This window comes from Larus michahellis, chromosome 1 (assembly GCF_964199755.1).
Source record: "Larus michahellis chromosome 1, bLarMic1.1, whole genome shotgun sequence".
In the NCBI taxonomy this organism is placed as follows: domain Eukaryota; kingdom Metazoa; phylum Chordata; class Aves; order Charadriiformes; family Laridae; genus Larus; species Larus michahellis.
Genome location: NC_133896.1, coordinates 204,626,066 through 204,651,217, shown reverse-complemented (window position 1 = coordinate 204,651,217; position 25,152 = coordinate 204,626,066). Strand labels below are relative to the sequence as shown.

The 25,152-nt window shown below is 39.1% G+C and overlaps 1 protein-coding gene across 2 annotated transcripts; it reads right to left on the bottom strand.

Annotated features, from left to right (window-relative positions):
• Window positions 1–599: 599 nt before the first annotated feature.
• Window positions 600–25,149, bottom strand: NPAT (nuclear protein, coactivator of histone transcription). 2 transcript variants are annotated; one of them, XM_074570130.1, is made up of 18 exons: window positions 24,964–25,149; window positions 21,614–21,732; window positions 19,927–19,987; window positions 18,568–18,640; window positions 18,042–18,082; window positions 16,762–16,992; window positions 16,175–16,259; window positions 14,905–15,037; window positions 14,309–14,400; window positions 14,137–14,224; window positions 12,319–12,415; window positions 11,593–11,724; window positions 9,108–10,802; window positions 7,259–7,374; window positions 7,054–7,162; window positions 5,817–5,874; window positions 2,804–3,959; window positions 600–1,943 (listed from the first exon to the last, which is right to left on the bottom strand). In XM_074570130.1, the coding sequence occupies exons 1-18, from the start codon at window positions 24,998–25,000 to the stop codon at window positions 1,866–1,868; spliced, it is 4,401 nt and encodes a 1,466-aa protein (XP_074426231.1). In that variant the 5' UTR covers window positions 25,001–25,149; the 3' UTR covers window positions 600–1,865. The 2 variants fall into 2 exon arrangements, with proteins under 2 accessions (XP_074426231.1, XP_074426240.1); XM_074570139.1 differs by having other exon boundaries at window positions 16,175–16,256; window positions 24,964–25,122.
• Window positions 25,150–25,152: the final 3 nt, after the last annotated feature.

Below are 25,152 nucleotides of genomic sequence, written 5' to 3'. Positions count from 1 at the left end.
TGACATTCATTTCAGCCCGAGGTCATCTTTACCCAGTGCGTGTCCTTACATTTTCCTCCATAAAGTAGGGGGAGTATGTACTTTGACTGGGATGTACCGGGATCTGTTCCTTCTGGGAAGGAACGTACTTGTAGAGGGAGGAAGTGAACCTGGGGTTTAAACGCTGCATAGGAAGAAAACGAACCTTCATTCATGCCCTGAGACCTGTTCTTCTAAAACGTATTTGCCATATGACAGCAGCCTGGAACAGAACGTGCTTCTTCCTTCAGAAGTGTGAGTGACCTAATAATTTAGTATTACCACATCACCTGAACTGAAAAAGAACGACTCTGGTGGATATTGTCTGGCCCACGAAAGAGCTACACCGTCTCAAATAAATAGCAAATCTATTTACAATATCAACTGTCAGAATACTATTATGCATAAAACGCCACCATGTAGCAAAGAGAGAGTTGTTTTTGCCGCTCTGACAATTGCTGCCATTAGAACTTAGTGTTTAATACTGAACTCTTCGTCTTAAAAAAATGACTGATCAACATGACCCTCTTAAAGGAGGACTTAAAAATATTAAGCAAGATACACAACTTTTTATTAAAACAAAAATATTTATTCAAGCTGTAAATGGTATGCAGTATTTAGTTATTGGATGGGTTTAATATAAACATCTACTGCATAATATTGGTTCCTTAGGAATCCTCGTATACTATATGTGAAACATTGCCCTGTTGCTGTACAGATCTCTCACAAGAAAACTTGCATTTTTTAAGACCTCAACAATTTGAGAACAAAGGAGGAAATACCAGTAGAAAATTCTGCAGTATTGGAGCAAAGCTTAGTGGGGTAGTTTTCACCCACGCTAATTATTACTAAAATGTCGGCTGAGCTGCTCCTGTGCCCATTTTGAAGAGAGTTTGTATAATAGCTGTGACAAATTGTACATCCAACAGAAAGATCAGATCCAAATTTTTCCATGTCTGGCTAAAAGCACAAGTGCTATTAACAACCACTTTCTCAACAGTACAAATGACAGTTAAAAAAATTGACTTTTGCAATAGAAGACGCTGAAATCCTCATCTGGCTATTGCTAAGGTATTCATACCAGGGTACGAACCTGGGGGTTCACCCACAGCTCAGTACATTGTCTGAAAACAGCTTTTGCATCCAAATGACATCCTACGCAGCAAATACTGTAAAGAGATGAGGCCGATCCAAATTAAAGTTCTTATCTGAGTGACTGGTTGGGAAAAGCTTCATTAGATGAGAAACACTTCTGGAGGTTTTATACGTTTAGTTACTGGTATTTCTGTCAACTCATTCAAAGCCTGACAACACGGGTTTGACCGTTATGAGAGCAGAGAGTGTTAGTACAAGCCGGTTACAGCTGGAGATTAAGTCCCTTTCGGATCCAACAAGACAATGGGAAGTGGCCGGGTTGGCAGCCCGCGTCCGGCAACAGTGAACTACAAACACCGCCTTCAAATGCACGACCTTTTCACACACTGGCGAAGCGCTTCGGGTGCGTAAGTAGAGAATGCAGCAGAACACAGACAACGTGGTGTAACAGGAAACATACAACTTTTCTTACATTACATTTATACAAATTTACAATTTTGCAAATTAAATGGCTCTATAATTACGCAAGTGCTTTTTCAAAAATAAACATATACCAACTCAATGATATTTACACTTAGCAACCTGCTTCAGAAACAGCATGATTTTGCTATAAAGTGAAACTTCAGTGCACTGAAAGTGCAACTCAGCCTTTTGAATTAACGTCTTTTCCCATGCAAAACCTCAGCATAACAACACCTAGCTTTAGACAGTCAGTTCGACTACTTTTTTTTTTTTATTTTTTTTTTTTTTTTTTATTCATCGTAATGTAAAGACAGCAAGAACTTGTCCACATCCATTCCTGCTGGAAAAGAATTCGGTAGCTTCTTTTTCTGTAGGCAGAAAAAAGAACAGTTGTGTTACATACGAAGGCCCTGGGGGCGCTGAAGAGTCCGTACGCATTCCTGCCCTCCTCAGCCTTCCACCTATTTTGTAGCCTAACTCCACAAAGCTCACCCCGAGATCAGACACCGGAGTGTTACGTGTACCCCCTGGGTACAAATGGCTGGAGCTGGGACAGCTCAGCTTCAGCAGAGCCCACCCAGACCTCGGACAGACACAGTACCAGTAACGGAGCATTTTCCAGTTACCGCGTTTCAGGAGTATGCTGTAACTAAGTGTGGTGAACTACAGAGTTACGCTCTGCCTCCTTTTTGATCATTTCCATACATCGCCTTTTCATGTCTCACACCTTCGCTATTTGCCATTAAATCCCCGAGTCAAAGGCACGGTGCTGTAGACTACGGAGACCGGAAATCCAAACTGTGGATTCCTAGTCCTGGTGGTACACGAAGATGCAAGAATCGCTTGAATTTCAGTAAGGCCTAGTTTGAGTTTGGCCTAATTCTTACATTCCATCTGGAAACCTAGACTTCAGGTTTCTAACTTCTAACTCTAGAAGTTACAATTTAGAAACTCATTCATGTTTCAAGAGAAATAAATTGATTTTCATGAGCACATGCAGAGAGTCAACAGGAGTTACGTGCATGTATCTGAAGACTATACTGATCTTCGTAAAACTCTTAATTCAGAGCGGGCCGAAGAGGCAAAGTTAGTAAAACCGACAAATATAGATAGGATGTCAGGGATTTGGACTAGCACTTCTGAACCATCCCATCATAAATAATACAGACATACAGATGTCTAATCTATAGCTCAAATTTTAAATTAAAAAGTAAATGCCTGTACTTGCCTTTATTTTCTTCTTTTTTGATGGTGTTGGAGAGCTTTGAAGGTCTTTTCTATTTGCAGAACGAGAGTTTCTCTCACCCTCATTCAAGTCCTCTAGCTTCCTTTTCTTTACTGTGCTCCTCAAGGATCGGAACTGCTGAGTGTTGTCCTTCAGGGGGGTCGCGGTGCTAGTCCTTGCAATTGCCGCCCGTGACAGTATCATCAGCGTGTGAGCAGCCATGCTGACGCTATTTTCGCTACCCGTTTCACTGGCGGGGCTGCAGGCGGGCAAGTCTGGCGTCGCGGGGGGTACCATTATCCTGGGCGTCGTGCTGTCCTCATTGAAGCGCCGACAGGTTGGTGTCCGTACGCTATCTGTAGTATCATCTGTATGCCTGTCCCCAACTCCAGACGGCGTACGGGGTACCGGCAATTCTCCGTTTTCCACTGTCTTACTAGTGGGGCTATGCCACTGAATGTCTTGCAGCATTTCCACACATTGTTTAGTGAACGGACTTGACAGGCAAAGGCCTTGGCTGGAAACTTTAGCTGGTTCTCGCTTTGGCTCCTTTGAAGACAAAGAAACAGCCGCTGAAGATTTGCTGTTCCCATTCGACAGGGACCCCTGCTTTTTGTTCAGCTCTTGCACCAAAGCAACCGTCTTCTCATTCCATAAGCTGACGCTTTGTTGGCCATTTGAGAGTTTGGCAGTGTCCTGGTTCTTCTGTTTTTCATCAGTATCCCTTCGTAATTCATTTTCCTTATTTGCTGTAGTCTTGTGGAAGGGATCTAGCGGAAGCCCTGCAGTTGCCACCTTCCGCTCAGGCTGTGGCTCCTTTGCAGATGCGCTTCTGTTGCTACCAACTTCTGGCTTACACAGAATTCTAGGCAACGTTTTGTCTTTCTCTCTCTTCGCTACCTGTGCCTTTGCAGAGGATGACGCAGAGTCAACAGCAAATAATGTATTTTCATTTCTTTCTTTCTGGGATAAACTCTTAGTAGCCTGAGTTTGGGTGTTTCCTCCTGGAGCAGGTAGGATGTTATCAAAGCAAAGCACTCTCCTGTGACTTTCACTTTGTCTTGAATTTGAGCTGGTGCTCTCTACTGGTGCAACAGGTAAGGTCTCCTCCGCTTTCCTTCCTAGTTCCACAGTGATAAGCTTGTCTGAATTTCCAGTCCTGAAAATGAGATGAAAACACTTCAGCAACATACTTGTTCTTACTAGGAGTTCATTTCAGCTGGCTGGATGTCCCCACCTGCCCCTCAAAACACCTGTTTAAAGCTCTCTCCATTTTATCAACACACCAAGGGTAAGGGATGACAACTGCAGAAAGCTCAGAGAAGGCCAAAAAGGAAGAGAAAAAGGTATGAAACAGAGTCCGTACAGAGAACAATCAGGGAGACTGGGGCTCTTCAGCCTGCAAAGAGAGATGACCGAAGGGAAATGCAACAGAGCTCTGGGAAAAAAAGCCAACAAAAAGGAAACTATTTGCTGCATCTCCCAGCAGAAAAACTAGAGGAATTAAGTAAAACTAGTATCAGGTTTAAAACAAAACAAGGAGGTTTGGGTACTGCATGTAGTAAAGCTTGGGAACTTTCTAGCCTGGGATATTTGTGGATGCTGGTAGTTTACTCGAGTTCAAAAAGAAACCGAGCACACTCAGGACAGGATGGTCCATCCCGGAATCCGGTTGTGGCTTAGCAGTTTCCTTGGAGCTGAAACTGCCAAGAGGCTGCCAGAATATTCTGGGCAGTATCATCACGCACGTGCCTTGTACTCTCCCCTCTGCACGTGCTGTCAGTGACGGGATACAGAGCAAGACAAACAGCTTTCGGTGGGCATCTGGACAGGAACGTACAAACTCCCTAGGGCTTGGTCTCCACGTGACAACCAGCCACATTAGTGTGAAAAAGCCACCACCGCACTGTAGCGATGTCAAAAGAAAAATGCTTCTGCTCTGTCAGCTCAGAGCCCTGCTATGTCTGTGCCCTCCTCCTGGCTTAGCTGCATTTCCGAGAGAGGCTTCCGCACGTTCATCTGTGCCAGTCAAGCTCTCTCCACGCAGATACGCCCTTACGGTTTAGAAAAGGAGAAGTCAAATTAACTTTGGGATGGTAAAGAAGGTATGGGTGGTGAGATGAGACGAGGGCAGAGGGCTGAAATGAGAAATGACATCTCTTTGCGGGGAACATTTTGCTCTCTCTGCTTTGCAAAACGTGTCTGGAGATCAATTAAAATTAACAGAGAGCTGAATTATCAAAATTATATTATCCCAAATCTCGCTTCTGTGTTTTTTTTAAAAAGTCACTAACTTTTGCATGCATGTATACTGTATACCTTGATATATGTTGGCTTTTTTTAATAAGTTGACTTTATTGTTCCTGGTTTTCCTCTATTTTTCCACCATTTTAACTGAGTTCTGAATAGGTAGATTTTTTTTTTTTAAACTGTGTTTTATTTTTACAATAAAAGAATGTTTCACCTCTGATATTCAAACTGAACTTATCTCTTTTTACACTCTTCTGCTCATTCCAACATTCTTTTTGTTTCCTAAGTCCATTAATGATAAAGTGTAACTACTGAAGCCTTGCTTTCTTCTCTCTCACTTGCCCAATAGAAGATTAGTACCTAGCCTGATTAGCAATTAAATTGTACTCATCAATATATACAAAAAAGAGTTTAGTCGCCAAAATCTTCCAGTAAATGTAACATGTAATTTCTGATAGCTTGGACTCCGCTCAAAAAATTTTTATTTGACAACTGAGATGGGCGAAAATAAACACAAAACCATACAAAATGAACAGAGGAACAGTAAGCAGAGAATTCTAGCACAGGCTTGTCATTAACATGTCCCTGCAGCGGTACGAAGACACACCTGCGTGAATACTCCTAGCAGACAGATAGGAGGGGGAAAAAAGTGGTTATTGCTCATGCCACTGTTAAAAAGGCCGTCTGTCCTCCTCCCAGACAACACAGTAGGAAGAAATCCGTGGCAGGAAAACGAAAGCAAGTTTGAAAACGTAGCACTACTGACCTTTGCGTTCGAGAATTTGTATGGTTTAAAGGCTCGGCTACACTTGGTACCAGTTTTCCTGCAAGAACAGGTGAAGAATTAATAAACTACGGTATTCCCAGTAAATCATCTCACAGTACAATGACATCCGCAGGCGTGGCGCTTAGGGACTTGGTTTAGTGATGATGGACTTGGCAGTGTTAGGTTAATGGTTGGACTCGATCTTAAGGATGTTTTCCAACCTAAATGATTCTGTGACATTTCACCTGACACAGAATCAATAAAGAAAAACCCAGCAACCAAACTCTGCAACTTTTAACAATTTTCAAATTTACAGATTAATAGAGTAGCAAAGGTCACCAACTAAGTATAAAGCAGCAGCTTGCTTGCTGTCTACGCTTAGATAATACATAGTCCTGGCAAGACAAAAATCAACTAAGCTGGACTTAGAAATGCACAGCAGGGATTTCCAAGTGGAAGGGAAATAACCACAGGGAACTCTGTTATCCATCAGCAAACCAGAACACAGACTAACTACACCACCCTAGCTTTTTTCTTAATTTGCAACTTCATTCTAGTTTCATTTTTCTGTGTAAGCCTACTCTTTTTTAAAAAGATAGATAGGCTAATGCACAAGCTGTCCGTATAACTCAATTTAGTTTGTGTTTTCAATTATTTTTCTTTACTCCCTCCCAACACTGAGAAATGAATGTCACTCCAGTCTTGTTTCCATTTGCTATTTAAAGAAGCAAGGCGTCAATGAAATTAATGTACAGAAGTGTACACCTGAAATAGGAAAGAGAAAACAGATGGAGTGCATTTTTTGTATAAATATGCAACACTTCGATTAAATATTTTCCTTAATAAATGTTTAGAGTTGATGACTTTTCTAATAACTTTTGTATTTCCATGTGGCTTCATTTTGTTGGCAACAGTACACTGTACTTACAACCAATGAGATGAAAAATAACCAGAAATATTAAGAAAAATGCATTTTTTTTTTTAACTGCATTACAGCCTCGAAACATTAGATTTCCAAAATAAGCTTGATCCCAAATCTGGAATTATTTAATATGCTAGGACTCTTATTTGTAAATCGAACATATATAGTTACTAATTACAGGGTACGGGCCTCTCTCAAAGCCACCCCAGCAGTTACCTGGCAGAGGAGCACTGGTATTTACAAACTTTATTAATCAGAACTGACATGTCTGTAAAACCCCCACTTTTCTTCTGCCCTTCTTAAAACCACAAATACCTGTATTAGTCTTGTTTCTTGCTCCGGAAATCTTTTGTGATTTGGGAGGGATGGGAAGTTTTGGGACACTTCTGTTGCACACTGGATTTGCCACAGGCATATGTAGAACCTTGAAAGAATCATAATATTCCATTACAATTTACCAAAAGACTTATCACTTCAGCTTTAATTTCGAAAAGACAAAGATTTATTTGTGATGTGCTACCTGGCGGGCAGGTGCTGGGAATGTATTTCCGTTTTGTCCTACGACTGAGAGGGGTATCATTCCCACCATTCCTTGCAAAACAGGTTGCACTGGAGATGCAATTATAATGGCGGAACCTAAAAAAAAAATATCAAAGTGTTAAAATTGGACAGAAACTAAAAGACTTTGGTGAAAAGAAAAGCCTCAAGATAGGATTTCTTAAAATTATGCATGGTCAGACCTGTGGCAATAAAAGCTCTAGCTTTTTTTTTTTTTTTTTTTTTTTTAATTTTATGATCCTTACTAGATGTCACTACTAGAAAACTGGGTAGTAACTTATTTTTAGTTCAAACTGGATTCTTTAGTTAAACTCCGTTTTCTTTTTTTAAGAAATGGTTCAAAATTAAGCTTGAAGTAAGTATACCTATGTTAAGCCTTGAACTTTAATTTATAAAAAAAAAGAAAAAGTAACATCAAATAGCTCATTTTGCTGCTTAGCAAAAATAAAATAGTATTTGCATCTTATTCCCTACAATTAGCATGCTCAGAAGTTGTTAAAGGAATTATTTTTTTCTTCTAGTGCACTCATAACGCTTTCCCTTTATGAGCACACAAGAAGTTCGGAAAGGCTAGTTTTGTCTGTATATAGGTATCTAATGTATATTCCTGGCCGGTAGGAAGTGTTAATGTGGTACATGAAGACTTCAGTGAATTAGTGGGTTTGAGATCAGCTTTTTTTTTTTTTTCCTAAAGAAGAAAAGGGTGGGGGGGGCACAAAAAAAACCAACCTCAATGAGACTAATTTGGACTATTTAAGCTGAAGTTTCCTACTTAAAGTTTCCTACTTAAGTTTCCTACTTAAATCGTAGTTAAAATAGTTGTTATATACGGGAATTATAAAATAAGGGAAGTATTACAGCACATTAATTGAAAAGTGAATGAAAAATTCAAAAAGTGAAAGAAAAACTGATTCCACACAGGTCTTCAGTTACATGAGCACTACCAGGAAAAATACCAAATGCAGAAGAACAGGCAAACTTCTATTTCTCTCCCTGGGAAAAAAGCCTGAAGACAACAGGTACATAAAGAAATCACAGCGATAGAAAAGGCCAGCGCTCCAAGGTCCTGCACATACCTTTGCACTGACTTCTGACGACACCGAAACAACTCCACACAGAAATTCAAGGATAAAACTGAGACAAATTTTTAGTTTTGGAAAGAAATCTAAATGTGTTGATTACAACCAGTTTCTAGTTAGGTTTAACATTTCAAAAAGCACCTAAAATTTTTATTGCTGTAGTAATAAAAATGCTTGCACCAGGAGAGATTTTGCATTATGGAAAGAATAACGTAACACTTTTATATTTGTCTAAATGTACTTCTAGTGTAGCCTTGGTCTTTGGAAAATGAAACAAAAAAAAACCCTAAGAAGTAATTTTGGAAGGAGTATTTCCATCTAGTCAGTTATCTAAACTAAATATGGGTACCCATAACATGCAGCATTCTATTTATAACAGGAATCTCATTAAAACAAACCAGAAGAACTGCTTTATTTAGCTGAAACAACGGAATCTTTTCTAGTGTAAGCCAAAATATGCTTTCTAAATTTATCACTGCTAGAATTATACAATTTAAGCTTTGGAAATATGAGGCTATTTTTTTCAAAGCAGCACGGTCAATAGTGACCTTCATAGTTTTTATTTCATTTTTTGTAGCAACTAATACACTCAAAAAATACATAACTCCTGGCTAGTTTCAAGGGGCAGACAGAACGGCATTTAAAAATGCTTTACTTTTAATGTACTTACAACAACAACAACAAAGGTATATCAACACCACATTTTCAGTCTTTTTCTAATAATGAGATTACCTTGTGGGAAGTTTGGGGAGACAGTCTGGTTTGCTGGAAAAGCATTGCCGGATCGAGGAGGAGTCCGTAACTGTTGTACAGCTGGAGCTTGGGCAGCCAGCGGCATAGAACTGCTGGGCAACACAACCACATTGGACGGTGTTACAGCTGTGCCCAAGGCAGCTGGATCAGTCACACAAGTGGCTATATAAAGGTTGTTTGAATTCCCAAAAGCTGTGCTTGTTGCTGGCATCAACTGTATAAATCCCCCTTCCTTGGAAAGATTAGTCGTCCCTGCAACTGAAAAACCAGCGCAGTCTTCATTCTGGGTGTTAACTGAGGTGACCACGGGATCCTTAGGTCTAAGCATAAGAAGGTTCTGCTCCGCCAAAGCTGAATCCACATTTTTTTCTGTGTCTTCTGAAGTCAGACACTTGGACAGGCCTGCAGTTTTGGTTGGCGATTTGGCTGGAGAAGACAATATTATAGTCGGCAAATTTTCTCCTGTGATGCTGGAAACCGCATTATTTAACTCTGTGTCCGATGAAATAAACGGATCATCGCTGATGATGATCTTGAGGGACATGATATTAGAAGGATCAACATCCATTGGCTGACTACTAGAAGACACACCGCTTATACTTTTGGCCTCGGTACCTGACTCATCTGTTGAGGATGCAGTTTCTGGGAGAGGAGAGTGGCATATTTCAGATGCAGTAAGATTATTTTCAGTGGATACCACGGAAATTTCTGTACATGCATCATCACCAGAAGAGAAATATATATTATCAGCATCTACTTTCGTAGAAGATGAAGGTTCTTGCATTTCTCCTTGTGTTCCCTCCGAGTTTGACAGTCCTGTAGGGAGGTTGAAATCTTTCTTACAAGTTTTATCAAGTGCGGGCTGATCATTTGAATAAGGTTTGTTAGAAGTATCAACAACTTCAAGCTGCAACTCTGTTTTGTCAAGATCCGAAATCTTCGCTGCAGATCTTGCAGCACAGTCTGACTGCATACCTTGCTCCTGATGATTAGAGGGGTGGCTAGTGCTCTCCTGTAAAATACCAGGTAAGGCAGCTGTATCGTTTGTTACAGCCTGTTCTTTTCCTGCATCTGCTGATGGGCTAGAAATTGATGAATTGTTTTTTCCCAGCAGTACACTGTGGCCAGGGCTCCCATCAGAAGGGCTTTTAGTGAGTGTCTTTTCAGATAACGATGTATCTGGTGATAAGTGACATTTACTCCCAGAATGTGTTTTGTTTTCACTGGCTGTAGTACCTTCTGCCAGTGAAATCAAAGAAATCTGAGGACTACCAGAATGAACATATTCTAAATTAGGACTACTTTGAGCACCATGACTTAGTGGGCCTTTCTCAATCTCCATAGCTCGCTCACTTTCAGATACTAATGCAGATGACTCTTTTTTATTATAAGAATCTCCACAGTGTTCATTACATTCACTATCAGAACTCTGTCTCTTGTTAGGTTCAGTCAAACCAGGCACGGAGTCAAAAGCGATTTCAAGCTCTCCAATATTTTCAGGGGTAACGGTTTTAAGTACTTCAGGCTGCTTCCTTGCTCTACAATTTCCATGCAACTGTTCGTTGGTTGTATTTTTCTTAGCCATATCATCATCATTAAGGCTGGTCTTCAAGGCACATGATGCTTCTCCTAACTGAAAACCTTTACAGGATAGTGATTCTCTAGAATTATCACCTGTAAAACAGACAATAAATTAGCTCCATAATTACTGTAACAGATGATCCTTTTACAGCGTTTTAGAAGTAACGTTATCAGTTCAATGGAAAACCGTTTCACATGAAACTATGTGAGAATAACACTACTCATCCTTACTTTCAAGCTGAGTGGAAAGTATATGAAACGTACTGTTATACACATTAGGCAATCTGGCAAATCAGTTTGTACGTACATAAGTGTACACATAATAAGCAAACAGCTCAAGTCACTAAATCAGATTTCCAGAAGCACAAAAAACCATCTCAGGATAAAAACCTGGCTCTGTTCCTCATATACTTTCACTAAACATCTGCTACTGATGGGCTATTGTTAAGAATGAGGCAGACAGACTAAACATACCTTCTGTCCAGAGTGCAACTCTTTTTGTGTATTAATTAACAAATACATTACACAATAGAGAAAAAAGATGAATACGGTTAGATGTAAAATATTATCTTTATGTGTTCCAGAATGAATATTGCAAAGTTTTGAATGAGAAAACAGATTTGCAAATACTCCGGTTTCATTTATGAGCTTACTGAGTACAACTTGTAAGTACACTGATGGACTACTGCTAAATTTAATAGACTGAAACTTTCTAACAGACTAGATGTATTCCTATGTTCACGCAATATAAGTGTCAGACTGGATATTACCATTGAAAACAGAAAGATTTTTGAAATGTAAAAATTGTCTGAAAATATTTTCATAATGAAAAGTGAACAGACTAGAAGGAAAAAAAAAAAAAAAAAAAAAAAAGACAACCTACATCTACTGGTTTCTTCTGTTCCTAAAGAACTTTCAAGTGTTTCCAGGTTATCCTCATCCACCAGGATTGCATTTTCTACTCCACTTTGACCAGAAATACCAGCAGGTAAGTTCTTGTTTGCCTTGTTCTTTCCTATTTTCAAAATAAAACATGAAGAATGATTAAATATGTCATTTTATACACAAATGTGATTATTACATTATAAATGCACAAATGTGATTATTACATTATAAATGAAGCATGGAGATTTCAAATTCAAGAAATGCCATCTAAACTCAAAGAACTATTTGTCTATACTCACTACAAATCCAGAAATAGCATAAAAACGTCCTTATATTTTATGTGAGGATATCCTCAATCAGACAAATATAAAAATTTTACAGCAGCATAAAAAACTAAGTATCATCCTTTAGACCAGAAGAGTCTAAACTAACAGCAACAAAACAATCACTGAGCCAGCATAAAACCTGAATTTCAGCCATGAGAAAATACTGTAGAATCATAGAATCATAGATTCTATGAGAAAATACTGTACTTTACAGTCATGTAAAAGTGTATATAAAAAAAATATCTAACTCTGAACTGGGGGACACAGATGCCATACAGTCCGTTTCTCTTGCAAAAGAGGCCTGCTGAATTACTTTTGCTTCTTCAGGCAATACTTAGGAAAACCCATCATTCATGATGCTTTATGGTAATGGTACAATTGAGTATAATATACCCTACCATAATCAAACAAGTCAAAGAGTGCCTGAAAAGCTGGATCTGATTCCGTCTGTTCTAGAATGTCCTGTATGGCCTCTTCTGACATATGAATTTCACCCTGAGAAAAGACAAGATATACAGAACTGTTAGACAGTCACTTGCATAACTTGAAGAAAAACAGACAAGAATTGTTTTCAGATTGTTTTTAGTTCTATTACTTCTGCTAAGCACAGAAACACAAAGACTAATACTGGAAACATCTCTGCCACAAATTTAATGTCTGTTAAAAAATATTAGTGATTGACATTTAAGAAATAAAGGTCCCCCAAACTCAAACATCTTTGTCAGACATCAGACACTACACATGCATATTGAAGTATTCTCCACATAACGACCAGTATTGTTTAAGAAGGACTAAATCTCGGGCTACACCAGAAGCTTACGTAGATGGTATGAATGCCGTGAGCCTGCACTAGCCAACCATTGGTGAAAAAAATCCCCCAATGAACCCCAATTTCTTGGTTTTGCGTACATCTAGAAGACAATGCTAAGCAAAGGGAAGTTTTATTTCATTTACCCATTACTTGTTCTGTAACTTCCAACTGTTTTTCTGTGGAAGGCAGTCAGAAGGCACAGCTACGTAGGACACTGCTCTAAGGTTCTTCTTTCAAGCTGACTTGTTTGGTAGAAGCCCAGGAAGAAAGCGAGCGGGGCACTCACTACATATTCAAGAGTTCAAATACAAAGTTTCTCCCAACATCCTGGAAATACTCTAAGCACTCTACAACTTTTGATATGGTGGTTGTAAGGATGAATATCCCATGTGACATGCTCAATTCTTTTGTCTCAGCTACTCTAACTAAACTGAGAAGCTGCTTTGATTTTGTTCTGCTCAGAAAAATGGAATACAGCTTTTCAGCTCCACATTGTGACAAATATTGACCTAAAAAAAAAATAAATCACCAAATGACAGAAGAATAGCTTTTAAAAACCAGACGCCTTTACTTCATAAACAGGCAACTGCCTCTACTCTCCTGCCCTTTTCATGAGGGCCTTGAAGATGAGAATTCCCTCATTAAGTGTCGTTTATAACTTTGTGATTGCCAGCTCGATGGTTGTGGGAGAATGAAGAGAGAACACTTGAAGTTTACTTTGTAGAAGTAGAAAATATATTTCCTCCAAAAGTAAGAAAATATTACATTTCAAGAAAAAGCATCCTTATTTAGGCTCCAAATTTCTATTGCTATACTAGACAATCCATGTTTTTTCTTACAGCAAATCAGAAAATCAGACCAGACTAAACATTTTTGGAGACCACAAGATATTTTTACAAGGTTATTGATCAGATCAGAAGCTGCTACCCAATTATTGGTACCAAACATCCAGTGACAAGCAGGCAGCTGGTGACTGGGGGACGGTGTACTTAGATCTCAGTCTCAGGGTAACATTAAGACTGCTGTCTTACTTCTTGGCTTTTGACCCTGCTACATGCTTCTGCTGCCTTGTACAGGCACTAGGAAAGAATTCAGAGTGCTAAATTGGCTCAAAATTAACCCCAGCAAAACACTAGTATCCTGTCAAACTCCTCAAACCTGCCCACCACCATACAAGAAGATAAGCGTTAATGCCCATGCAAGGGAAGTTGTGGAACTGCCCCTGAGCAGAAGCTAGCCATTAGACAGGCTCAGCTGCATTGTAAAACAAATAAAAAGAAAGAAGATAACGAGGAGGGCAATCTCAGATAGCAGACAGTAGACAGAGGTTCAGCACAGTTCCCATAACTGATCATTCTCATGTCGCTGGTCTTCAAAAAATGTAAACAGGGCAATCCACACCTACCTGAAGTCCAAGGATTTCATCAATGGAAGTCTCCTGTTCCGTGGGACCACTGTCTGTCTGTTTAGGGGCCTGAGCAACACTGCCATCACTGGGAACACATTAGTCATTAGTTCAGAACTCCAAAACACATCAACTAAGAATACGTATGAAGTTCAGAGGTTCCTTTTATTACCTGCCCAGGATTTTGTTAATGTTCTCAGCAAGCTTCTCCTGAAGAGATTTGTTACTCAAGATTTTTTCTCTGGCATTTTCAATAACCAGTTGCTGGAAAACACAGTTTTAAAGTGGTCAGGTTTCCATTTTTATCATCACTAGAAAAGGAGCATGAATTTCCAACTTACTGGTAAAAACAGTAATTCAACACAGAGAACATTATCACAGAGAGACAGCCAATCTGTGACTGCATAACACAGCTATGAAAATCATCCCAAAACATTCCTGTACTTCTACTCTCCTAAAGTACAGCAAGGCTTCTTGTGCTTCCTGGTTTCCATTCTCTGAAAAATTACTGTATTCTGACAGCTTACAGGTATCTTAGCAAAGCCAATGAATCAAGGAAAAAAAACCCCTTTTCATAGCAATGCCATCCTCTCTAGTTTAGTACTAGTTTAGTCTAGTACACAGAAAAGCTAGTTCAAATACAAAGCTAAATTTATCTCCTAAAGTTAATTTCTATAATACCCAAAACAAACAACATGTATAAGACTAGCTCTCCTTAGTCAGAATTTGTTTCTTAAATGTAAATACCTTCCATAGGTATATACTCACTGGGAAGTTACCATCTATGAATTCTTCAAGTGGCTCGCTTTCTTTTTCTGTTATTACTTCATCAGGGTCTTGAGAACTTTTAGCTGCTGAAAGAGGTCCAGATGTTGCAATGCTTTTCCTCTTCTGAGATTCACTGAAACATTCCAGGAAATTTATGACGTATTTGGTGAGAACATACCAAACAGACCTAACAGTCAGTAAATCAAGTGTTTCTCTTCCTTCTTAGTAAATGAAAGGTTTTAATTAACAGAAAATTAACTACATACTAGAAATACAATAAAACCCAGAATACCTTTCATTATGTTGTATACATATATTGTGCCTGACTTCATAGAAGTTACCAACAAATATACAGACTGTGGGTAAAGAGCATAATAGCAAACTGAATTCCATGGCCACTATTCAGTGTTTTTCCCCCTCCAGCACACGTTACTTCAACTGGTGGTACAGGTTCTAATTAACAGCCACTCAAGAAAGAGATTTGGGCATCACCACTGAAAATAAAGCTCTCTCAAGGAGCAACTGTTGTCAAAGAAGCAAACAAATGTTAGGCTGCATAAGAAGTTAGATGATGAATAGGAAATTTAATGCTTTTATGGGAAATCACGGTATAGGCTCTTCTGAAATCATGAATCAGCAGTGACACTAAAAGCACTTATATACAAAAAAATCATGCAGGAATAGAGAGGACTTGGAAAAGGTATAAGCGAGTAAGGGCCTGGAAAAATGATAAGCAAAACCACCGATTGGGATTTAGTCAGGTGTAAAGACAATAAATGGAACACAAAGAGACCAGTCAACTCATTAGAAACAAAAGGACATTGGAATAAAAGAATAAAAAATGCAAAATGAGTGTAAGAACAGCTTTTCATACCACTTTTAGTGTGAATATGAAAATTTTTGCTGACAAAATTTACTGAAGCAAATAATTTTTCTAAGTTAAAACCAGACAAAATGCACATTTATATCAATACTGAGAATTTTCATAATTGATAAGGACATTTTGGAGGGAATACCAAATCTCAGGCTCCAAGATTATTTGCCTACATCTAATACTGGAATAACGTAAAGACCGGCTATATGCAATAAAGAAGAAGCAGCCTCCTGTCAGTCCAATGTTAGCATCACACACTGGCCACTCTCAGTGGATCTTCACTGTGAAACTCTCCACCATCTAAGAAAATTTACACTAGAGGTTAGGACACTACATAATCTCTACACAATCTGAAAAAAAGCAAGCAAGCAACCAACCAAAAACCCCTGTGTTCACCTTTTTCGTCTTCCTGGAGAAAGCAAGCTTGAATGAAGCTTTCGTTCTTGTGATGCTGGAACTTGAATGTGTATGAAATCTCCTGCTTTAGAAAGGAAAAAAGAAGATCACGATGCCAGTACATTCTCCAATTAGATTTTTAAAGCACTACAGAAATCTACACATTACTTATTATGTTCCAATCAATTCCTGGGAATTCATACAAAATAATTTGGTGTTATCATGAAAATGAGAACCACTCCTTTTAAATATAACCTGAGAAAAACATCCATTTGATGTGGATCATCCCTATCTGCTACAACAAGTGTTTTGGGTCAGGGTGAGAACACAGGATAGAATAATGACAAATTAATGTACTTCTGATCTCTGAACCCACCTTAGCAAGCAAGCATACAAGAGCCGTTTCTCTTTGAGGCACTCTTTTTATTTTAATCACCCCAACCAGTTTGGAGAGCTAGCGGAACAAAGCATGAATTTTCTAAAACTTTTTTTGGTGGAAGATGATTAGCTCTGGTTTTAGAAAACTTTCATCTATAATCCATAGATTTTTCACAGGAAAAAAGGTTTAAAAAAAGTGTGCAACTTACTGCTGATCTTGTTTTCTTGGGTTTGTGACTGGTGAACAAACAACGTATTCAGTCTTGTCTGTGACATGCTTTGATTTATTGTTGGCCTGTGAATAACTTGAGGGGATACAATAGAAGAGGAATTCTGTGGCCCTGACTGATGGGCTACTGACAACAATCCTGAGTTTGCAGGAGCTGATTGCTGAAGCATTCTCTGTCTTTTCATTTCTACAATTCCACTTCTTGTACGTGCTGGAGATGATAAAGACAAGAGGAAAATATGCGATAAAGGAATTCAAAAAGGTTGATGATTTTCCAAGACCTAATTAAGGATGCTCCATTGAAACTTTTTCGTGCTTCAACAACTAATTCATGAAACTCAAAAAATACGCAACACCCATCTTTGTCTTCTGCATTACAGGTTTGAGCCAGAACAATTCAAGAAGTACAGCCAACTTGCATAGACATTGTAACCATGCTGGTATTACTGCTTAAATATTTACAGGAATAACTCATACCCAAAAGATATTTCATTACACAATATACCACTCGTATAATTGACCTTAACTATTAAATCAATGTAAATTTGTATTTATTTATCAGACTAAATCTGACGAATTTAAACAACAAAACACCACCCAATCCAGTGAATCTCAGATCCAACAACAACCACTACCTATATTTCACATTCTCTTTTCTCACACAGGTTACTCAGTAGAAGTACTACAGACAGAAAATTTATTTTTAACTAAAATAACTTTTATTTTTTGAGAGTTCATTTGGCAGTTTTTAAATGAAAGAAACAATTCTAGACAGAACAAGTATCTTTTTATATTTTGCTTAGATATATGTTTGTATGCATAAGAAAATAATTGTTTCAAGATTGTAATATATTTTTATATAACCCTTCTACAGAAATGAAACTGCATCATAATTAGACTGGTTACGTTTTCAGTTCCTCTATGAACCACAAATTAAGTGAACAGCTTCAGGACCAAAGCAGTAGTTTTAAACCTTTCAATAGTGTAAACTTCTAAGAAGTTTTCAGCAGAGAAGAAAACACTATATAGAGAATTTAAACCCTTTGGTCAGCTTTTCTTATTTTCCTTTCTTGATCATCACAGTAATCCACAGACTGCACTGAAGACAACAGACATGCCAAAAAAACCCAACACTGCAGAAGAGATCTGACAACATTTTAAGAGTAAGGATGTGTTACTGAATGCTGCAACATTTTTTGCCAAAACAGATAATTTGAACATAAAGCCTATTGATCCCATGGAATTGGCTCAGTTACTTACTCCTCTGATTAGCAGAAAATCCTGTGGAATTCTGCATGCTCCTAAAAAAATAAAGCAGGTGACATAAATGAAAGGAGCACAACGGAAACACTCAGCTACACAGTGCAACAGCATCTATCATATGGTTAGCGTCAGTCTGGTCCCAACCACACATTACTTCAGAAAGCTTCAATCTACTGAATATTATTTTTATTCTTTCACACAATGGTCACAGATCCTTCAAATGAAGTTTAGTGTTACATTTTTTATCAAGTAACCACAATGGTATTGAGTTCTAAATGAGTCATAGTATATTGTTTTACTACAGGAGGGCCACAAACTCACACTAATGCCCTCCTTATCTGCTAGTCCTGCCTTAAAATCGTGAAATGCCTACTCAACTATCAACTCCCACATATTCATCTTTTTCACCATCTCTCAGGCAACAGAGAGCAAAACCACTCTCATACAATGATAAGGGGAGTTGATCAACATAGGGACTCACTCAGAGTGAAATTTTACTTTCTTGATTTCACAAGTGTATTACCTGATCTGAGAAAGTGTATAGTCTAATTTTTTCCACAGAGATGACATCATTGCTGGAACTTCATGTGTTGTTTCTAAAATAAACCGTAAAAAAAAAAATTAGATGCCTAAAACAGACACACGTTGAGAAAAATCACAAGTAAAATAATTGTTATTAAACATTATATGTATTTCAGACATCATCCAACTTCAGGTGTCTAGTCACATTCTTAATGTTCTGTTAATTCGAGAGCCCTAACTCCTAATTTAAGAACTTTGACTGATAGGAACACATACTCATCACGGATACAGTTCTCAGTTTTAGAAGCCTAAATGAAACTGAGGAAAAAACATTCATGTTTATAATTCTCAATGGAATCTGCACGTGGTGTTGACTCCTGGGCAAACACATGCTAACCTAACCTAACTCACTTCTGGAAATGGTATTCATATTCCCAAGTCACTTGTGTACTTTTGAAAACTGTAAACCTGGCCGACAGGCCTTTAGAAGCAGTAGTTTATTTTAAGGCATCACCCAAACAGGTTAAAACACTTGGTATTTTTGAAGCACAGAACATTAAAGTATGACAAAAGAAAGATGTCAGCAGATCAATTTATAAAGTTTTTCAAGGTGCTGGGTACAAAGTATTTTGGAAAAAGTATGTTTGTGTCTTAGTTACCAGCAAGACAAGAAACCTTTCACACCATAGGACTCTTCCTGGTTAATTTCATAGAATCACAGAATATCTCAAGTTGGAAGGGACCCATAAGGATCATCAAGTCCAACTCTCCGCTCCTTGCAGGGCTGCCAAAAACTAAACCATATGACTAAAAGCGTTTTCCAGATGCTCCTTGAACTCTGACAGGCTTGGTGCTGCAACCACTTCCCTGGGGAGCCTGTTCCAGTGACCGACCACCCTCTCAGTGAAGGACCTTTTTCCTAACGTCTGATCTGAACTTTCCCCGACGCAGGATCGTTCTATTTGTGTGTGTCCTGTCACCAGTCAGAGGAGATCAGCACCTCCCCCTCCTATTTATAGTAGAAACAATAAACAGCATAACTTTACAAGCATAAACCCATAAATTTTGCACACTTTATTATACCTTTATGCTTTATTACATTAGAAGTTCTGCTCAAATTTGAAGTTAAAATACATGCCGGCAAATCCAAACTAAGATAATTAATTAATTTTGTTCACAAGACGCTGATCTAATTGGTTGATGTTTGCATAATATAGAAACCTTCAATTTCTAGCATAGATGGGGGATTGCTCTAAGTCCAAATATCTCCACCAAATCTCCAAAGAGGAGATATTACCTCTTCCTAAAGGAGTTCACAAAAGATAAGTAAGAATAATAAAATCTCATTCTGAGGGCTTACCTTTTGTTTTCATGGCTACGTATTCATTAAGAATAGTTGTCAAGTTTTTTCCACACAGGGACTGGAAAAAAAAATACCAATCTCAGAATCTTCACTAACAACTTCTACTTCATCTGCTGTATCGCACTATATTTAAGCAGTTCTTTAGAAGACTACACCATGCTGACCCTCAACACAAGGAACTCTATTTTATGCTGCTGATGCTGAGTTGTCTCAAACTAGGTAGAGAGCAACCTATGGAACAAAATGACATTACGAACTCAAAATCCGAAGTGCTTCATCTCGTTGAACAACACTGGTATAGCAGTTAGAGCTGCGTGACCTCCACTCACCTTTGCTATTAGGGAATAAAAACAAAGATAATGAACGGCTGTAACAGAGTAATGAGTATGTATCACTGCGGAATGCAAGACGCATTAAGATGCAAACTGAAGAGAACTTCTGTATAAAGTAAAACTCATAACTGTCACACAGAATTAACTTTTATGTCATATTTACTTGTTCTGTTATTTTAGGTGAAACAAAGACTTAAGATTTTAAGGTTATCACTATCACTTTGTACCTCTTGTCTTGTTTGCTAGTGGAAACTCTACAGGATATGACAAATACAACCTTTTATTGCAAGTATTTTGAGCTGCAGTGAGAATTTTTTGCTTAGACACTATCATATCACCACTTTTTTTGAAAAACAGCAAAAATGTTAATACTGAGAAAAAGAAGATAATTAAAAGATTTCAGAATCTGGATAATTTATTTACATTTGGTTTTTCTAATTTTTGCTGGACATAGCTTGGTTTTAAATTCCCTACCCACAAAGAACAGATAACTAAACATTTGTAAATGAAGTAAGACCAAGGGTCTGTTTTGAATAGGTGCATCAAGACTTCAGACAATATTTCCACAAATTTTGGATACTGTGGACAAAACCCCAGACAATATAATTAAGTGATATATTAGAAGAGCAAAACGGAAAACATGAAGAAGATGCACATATAAACATTAAAAGATTGATACATAGCAATATCTAAACCCTGTAATTTGCATACTAGATTAAAAATACCATTTTATATATGCTAAAAATGCAAAGTATCTGATTACCCTGTAGCCATACCCACATATCTACATATGTAGCTACATGCTGTATTTATGCACACCCAAAGTTCCACATTTCACCTGGGACAAAGCAGATGATACTGATCAAAGAGGAAGCTGAACTGAAACACAGTTTTTCTCAGTAAAATTTGGTAGCCTTAGGTAAAGCTGAGGTACCTCACCTAAATATTTAATATGTACTTGAAATGGAACAGTACTGGCTGACTTGTCTAGGATAGGAAAGCGATCTCCCATAAATTACAAAAGTAACCCTGAAATCAGTAAAACCCTTGTGACACCCTTCCATAAATCAGCCTCAAAGCTATAAAGCAGTCTAAAAGTAATATGCCAAAACCAATTTGCATATTTTATGCTTAAATGTTTCTTAGTAAGATAAAATACTAGAAACCAAATAACTGCTAATACCACAGGATGCAATAAAAAAAAAAAAAAAAAAAAAAAAAGAACAAGGGGGACAATCTATCTAATCATTTTAAGCAGCATTTGAGAAATAATTGTTACGCAGAGAAATCTCGATGTTTTTTTCCACGGATGTAAGACAATTTAACTTCCTGCTTTGCAAATACAAACTCACCAGCAAGCAGGCTGGAATAATCCCATCCTCTGTACAGTGCTCTGCATATTCTTTCAAATCTGAGCTTTCCAAAATAAATTCACGGCAGGTAGCTAAAAGTTTTTCCTGTTGTAAATATCCTGTAACAAATGAGACAGAAAATTTTGCTATTTCATTCATTACTTCTGCTCAGTAGGTATCAAAGCATTAACATAACCAGGTGCATACAGTTTTGATATAATCAGGTAAAGATCTGTATGTTAGACAAGGAAAGTGAAGGTATTTTGAAAGAGCATATATCTTGCAAAACATTTCTTTAATAGTTAAAACCAGAAAGAGCACAAAATATTATTGATAATACACTGCACTTACAAACTATTCAAGACTAGAAGGGAGGCAATATAAACAATTCTGACAGATCTTTAGTACAGGCAGTACTAAAGCCCAGTGTATAAATAAATGGAATTCTACGATATTTTGTTAATAAAATGCATTGCTATGTTATAATAATTCTCCATGCATCCTCTTGTTTCAAAACAGGTAAAATCTGTGCAGTTGTTACAACAGTGTATAAGATTTATTTTAAAAATTGGCATTGTGCAAAAATTAATAACAGAAAAAAGGCTGCCTGCCCCCCCCGCCCCGTAATTTTCATTTTGAATAGATGTACTAGCTGCAACTTGTGCACTGTACACACCCTAAGACAGTAGTTACCTTAACAGGAAGTATACAGAAAAAGTTTACTTTTCCAAAATTCCATTCCTCAGCAAATATGTTCTACTTTAATCAAACTTCTTAAGCCCTACTTTAATCTTCAAATACTCTAAACATTAAAAGACAGAAATAGACTAATCTGAATGAAGGATTCTAGAACAAAGAATCACAAAAGAAAACGTCTGTTCTTTCTTGCTTGTAGCAGAACTGAACATGCAACGTTTTAAAGAAAGCATAAAATATGTGCCTAATTATACAACACAGGATATATATACATTAGCATATCTACCTCAGTGGACCCCCAAAATGGTCCACCTCAGCTCAGGAATGCCTATAGAAAAATGTGGCCTTTAAATTTACAAGACGACAAATATCTTTCAGCAGATCCAAGTACAGCTGGAAAAACCATCGTATTTCAGACACATAAGCCCTTATTAAGGTCTTCAACAAATAAGCAAACTTGAAAGGTAAACACAGTTTGGGAATAACCACTACGAGTTTAATCATGATGCACGAGCTGGCCTATCCAACAGAAAACACTAGTGGTACCTGTGGAAAGGGCTGTCCTATTTAATTTTTCTAATACATTTTGCTAGAAAACTCTCAAGCCACAAATTGCTGGAAGCTGAAAGTGTAATTTGGGAAATACAATTATATGCCAGTCTTATTCGTATCCACCATACCATCCACAGTTGGCCAGGATGGAAGATGGGCTATTAGGCACGGTGGAGGTTTGCTCTGTGCTGGTATGGCTGTTCTTACAATCAAACTCATCTGGACATTTATGTAAAATGGTGCACTTTTTCTTTCTTGGGATGACCAAATGCTTGCATACAGGCACATACACTAATTTCCTGCAAAATAAGGCATTCCAAAGTTTAAAAATGCTTGAATTAAGATCTTCTGTGCAACTGAACTGAACTGCCTGTGCACACACTGTAAAATGACATAACAGCACACAATCTTTAATGTCACCAAAACCAAATTAAAAGCACAAAAGGTGAAGTACCTTCTGAACTAGGAATGATTCAATATTTTGTTCTATCTTAAGAAATGTAAAGACACGCGTCTAACTCATAGTACACGTTCGCTCTTACATTAATTACAAAAAGATACATTTTCTTATGTATTTTTCTATGAGTGAGCTCATCTTATCATTTTAGTTTTGTTTCTTAAACCAATATTCATCAACCTTCACAGCACCAGAAAGACTTAGCTAAAGAGAGGGGAAAGAAAAAAAAAGAAGATGGAAAAAAAAGCTGCACTAGCCTGTTTATCCACCCAAATTCTCAGATGCCTCATGGAAGAGGAATACCTATTAGAAGGCCGAAACAGCTATAAGGAATATCCTGTTCTACAACCTTAGGTTGCTTGGAAGTTTTCAGGGCATGATGCATGCACCATGCTACAACAGACGTGAAATAGGATGGATCGTCCTTACTGCACGTGGTGTTGCCAAGATTGTCTACTACATCTGCAAGACTTTGGTAGGCATGTGAGATAAATCCATAACTTAACCAATCTTTTATAGAAAAGTACAGTGAGAGATCTCCCTTGCATGATTTTAAATCGTCTTTTGCAATGCATTGAGTTTCTAAAAATCCTCTATTACTTCACAATAATAAAAACATAGCGTCTCTCACTAGCTTCGTTTCTCAAGACAGTACCAAGAAACATTTCAGGCAGTATTTAAAAATAAATTCTGCTGGAGGAACACTGAAGAAAAGATTCAGCCTTAATGGCTTTGGATTCAGAAACACTGTGGACAATTAAAAACTGAATCTCCCAATGCAAGCTGCCAGGAAATCCCAACAACCTGCGCCAACAGGTGCTCATGTGTGGGTCTTAAATACACGGGTCATATTTTTGATTACCATCCATTTGTTCTTATCTTTGGCAGTATCCAAATAACCCAAAGCATAAAGTAATTTAACAAATTCACTGTCTGTTGCCGATGAGCTGAAAACACTGGCTCTGCCCTTTCCACAGAGCAAACCCCAGCTCTCGACAAAGCCTGACGGGTGACAGAACCGGGGAGGGAATGGAAAACCGGCTGACCCTTGGCTCAGCCTCCGCTGGCGTTTCGGATCACCCCGACATTCCTCCTCTCGTCAGACACTTCATCACAGCCCGTTCACCACACGCCTCCCTGCAGCCGGACACCACACACCACCACCGTCTCCTCAACTCGCCGAGAACCCGTCCCGGGCCCGGTCGCCCCATAGAGGCGGCCGGGGAGCGGCCCGGCCCGGCGGGCTCCCCTGCGCCCGCTGCGGCTCCGGAGGCCCCGACGCCCCTCCAGATGGAGCAGCGGTTTTCCCGCTAGAGACCGGGCCGGGGCGAGGCGCGGGGGGAGACGAGACACAGCTCGGAGACCGCCGGGCCCGGGGCTACGCCTCGGCGGTGACAACCCCAGCCCGGGGGGGAATGAGGGCGACGCGATCGAGGGTCAAGGGCGCAGCCGCTTCGTTCTCCTGCCGCGCCCAAGGCGCTGCCGGCCACTGACAATCCCCGGCAGAGCCCCCCCTGGAGCGGCCGCGACCGCCGCCACCGCCTCCCCCCACCCTGGGAGTCCCCACCGCGCCTCAGGGGCTGAGCGGCCACCCCACCCCACCCTACCCCTCCGCTCCTCTCCCTGCCCGGACCCGCTCACTCACCCAGCACCAGCCGGGCCACATCGGACGGCAGCAGCATGGCCGGAGGCAGTGAGGGGAACGGGGGGGAAAGGAGGGAGGACAGCGGGACTCAGCTCCCGGAGGCGCAGCGCGGCCGCCCCGCCACCGAGGGGAAGGCGCCGAAACTCCGCCAGCCAGCGCCGCGCCCGGCCCCTTCCGCCGGAACCCGCC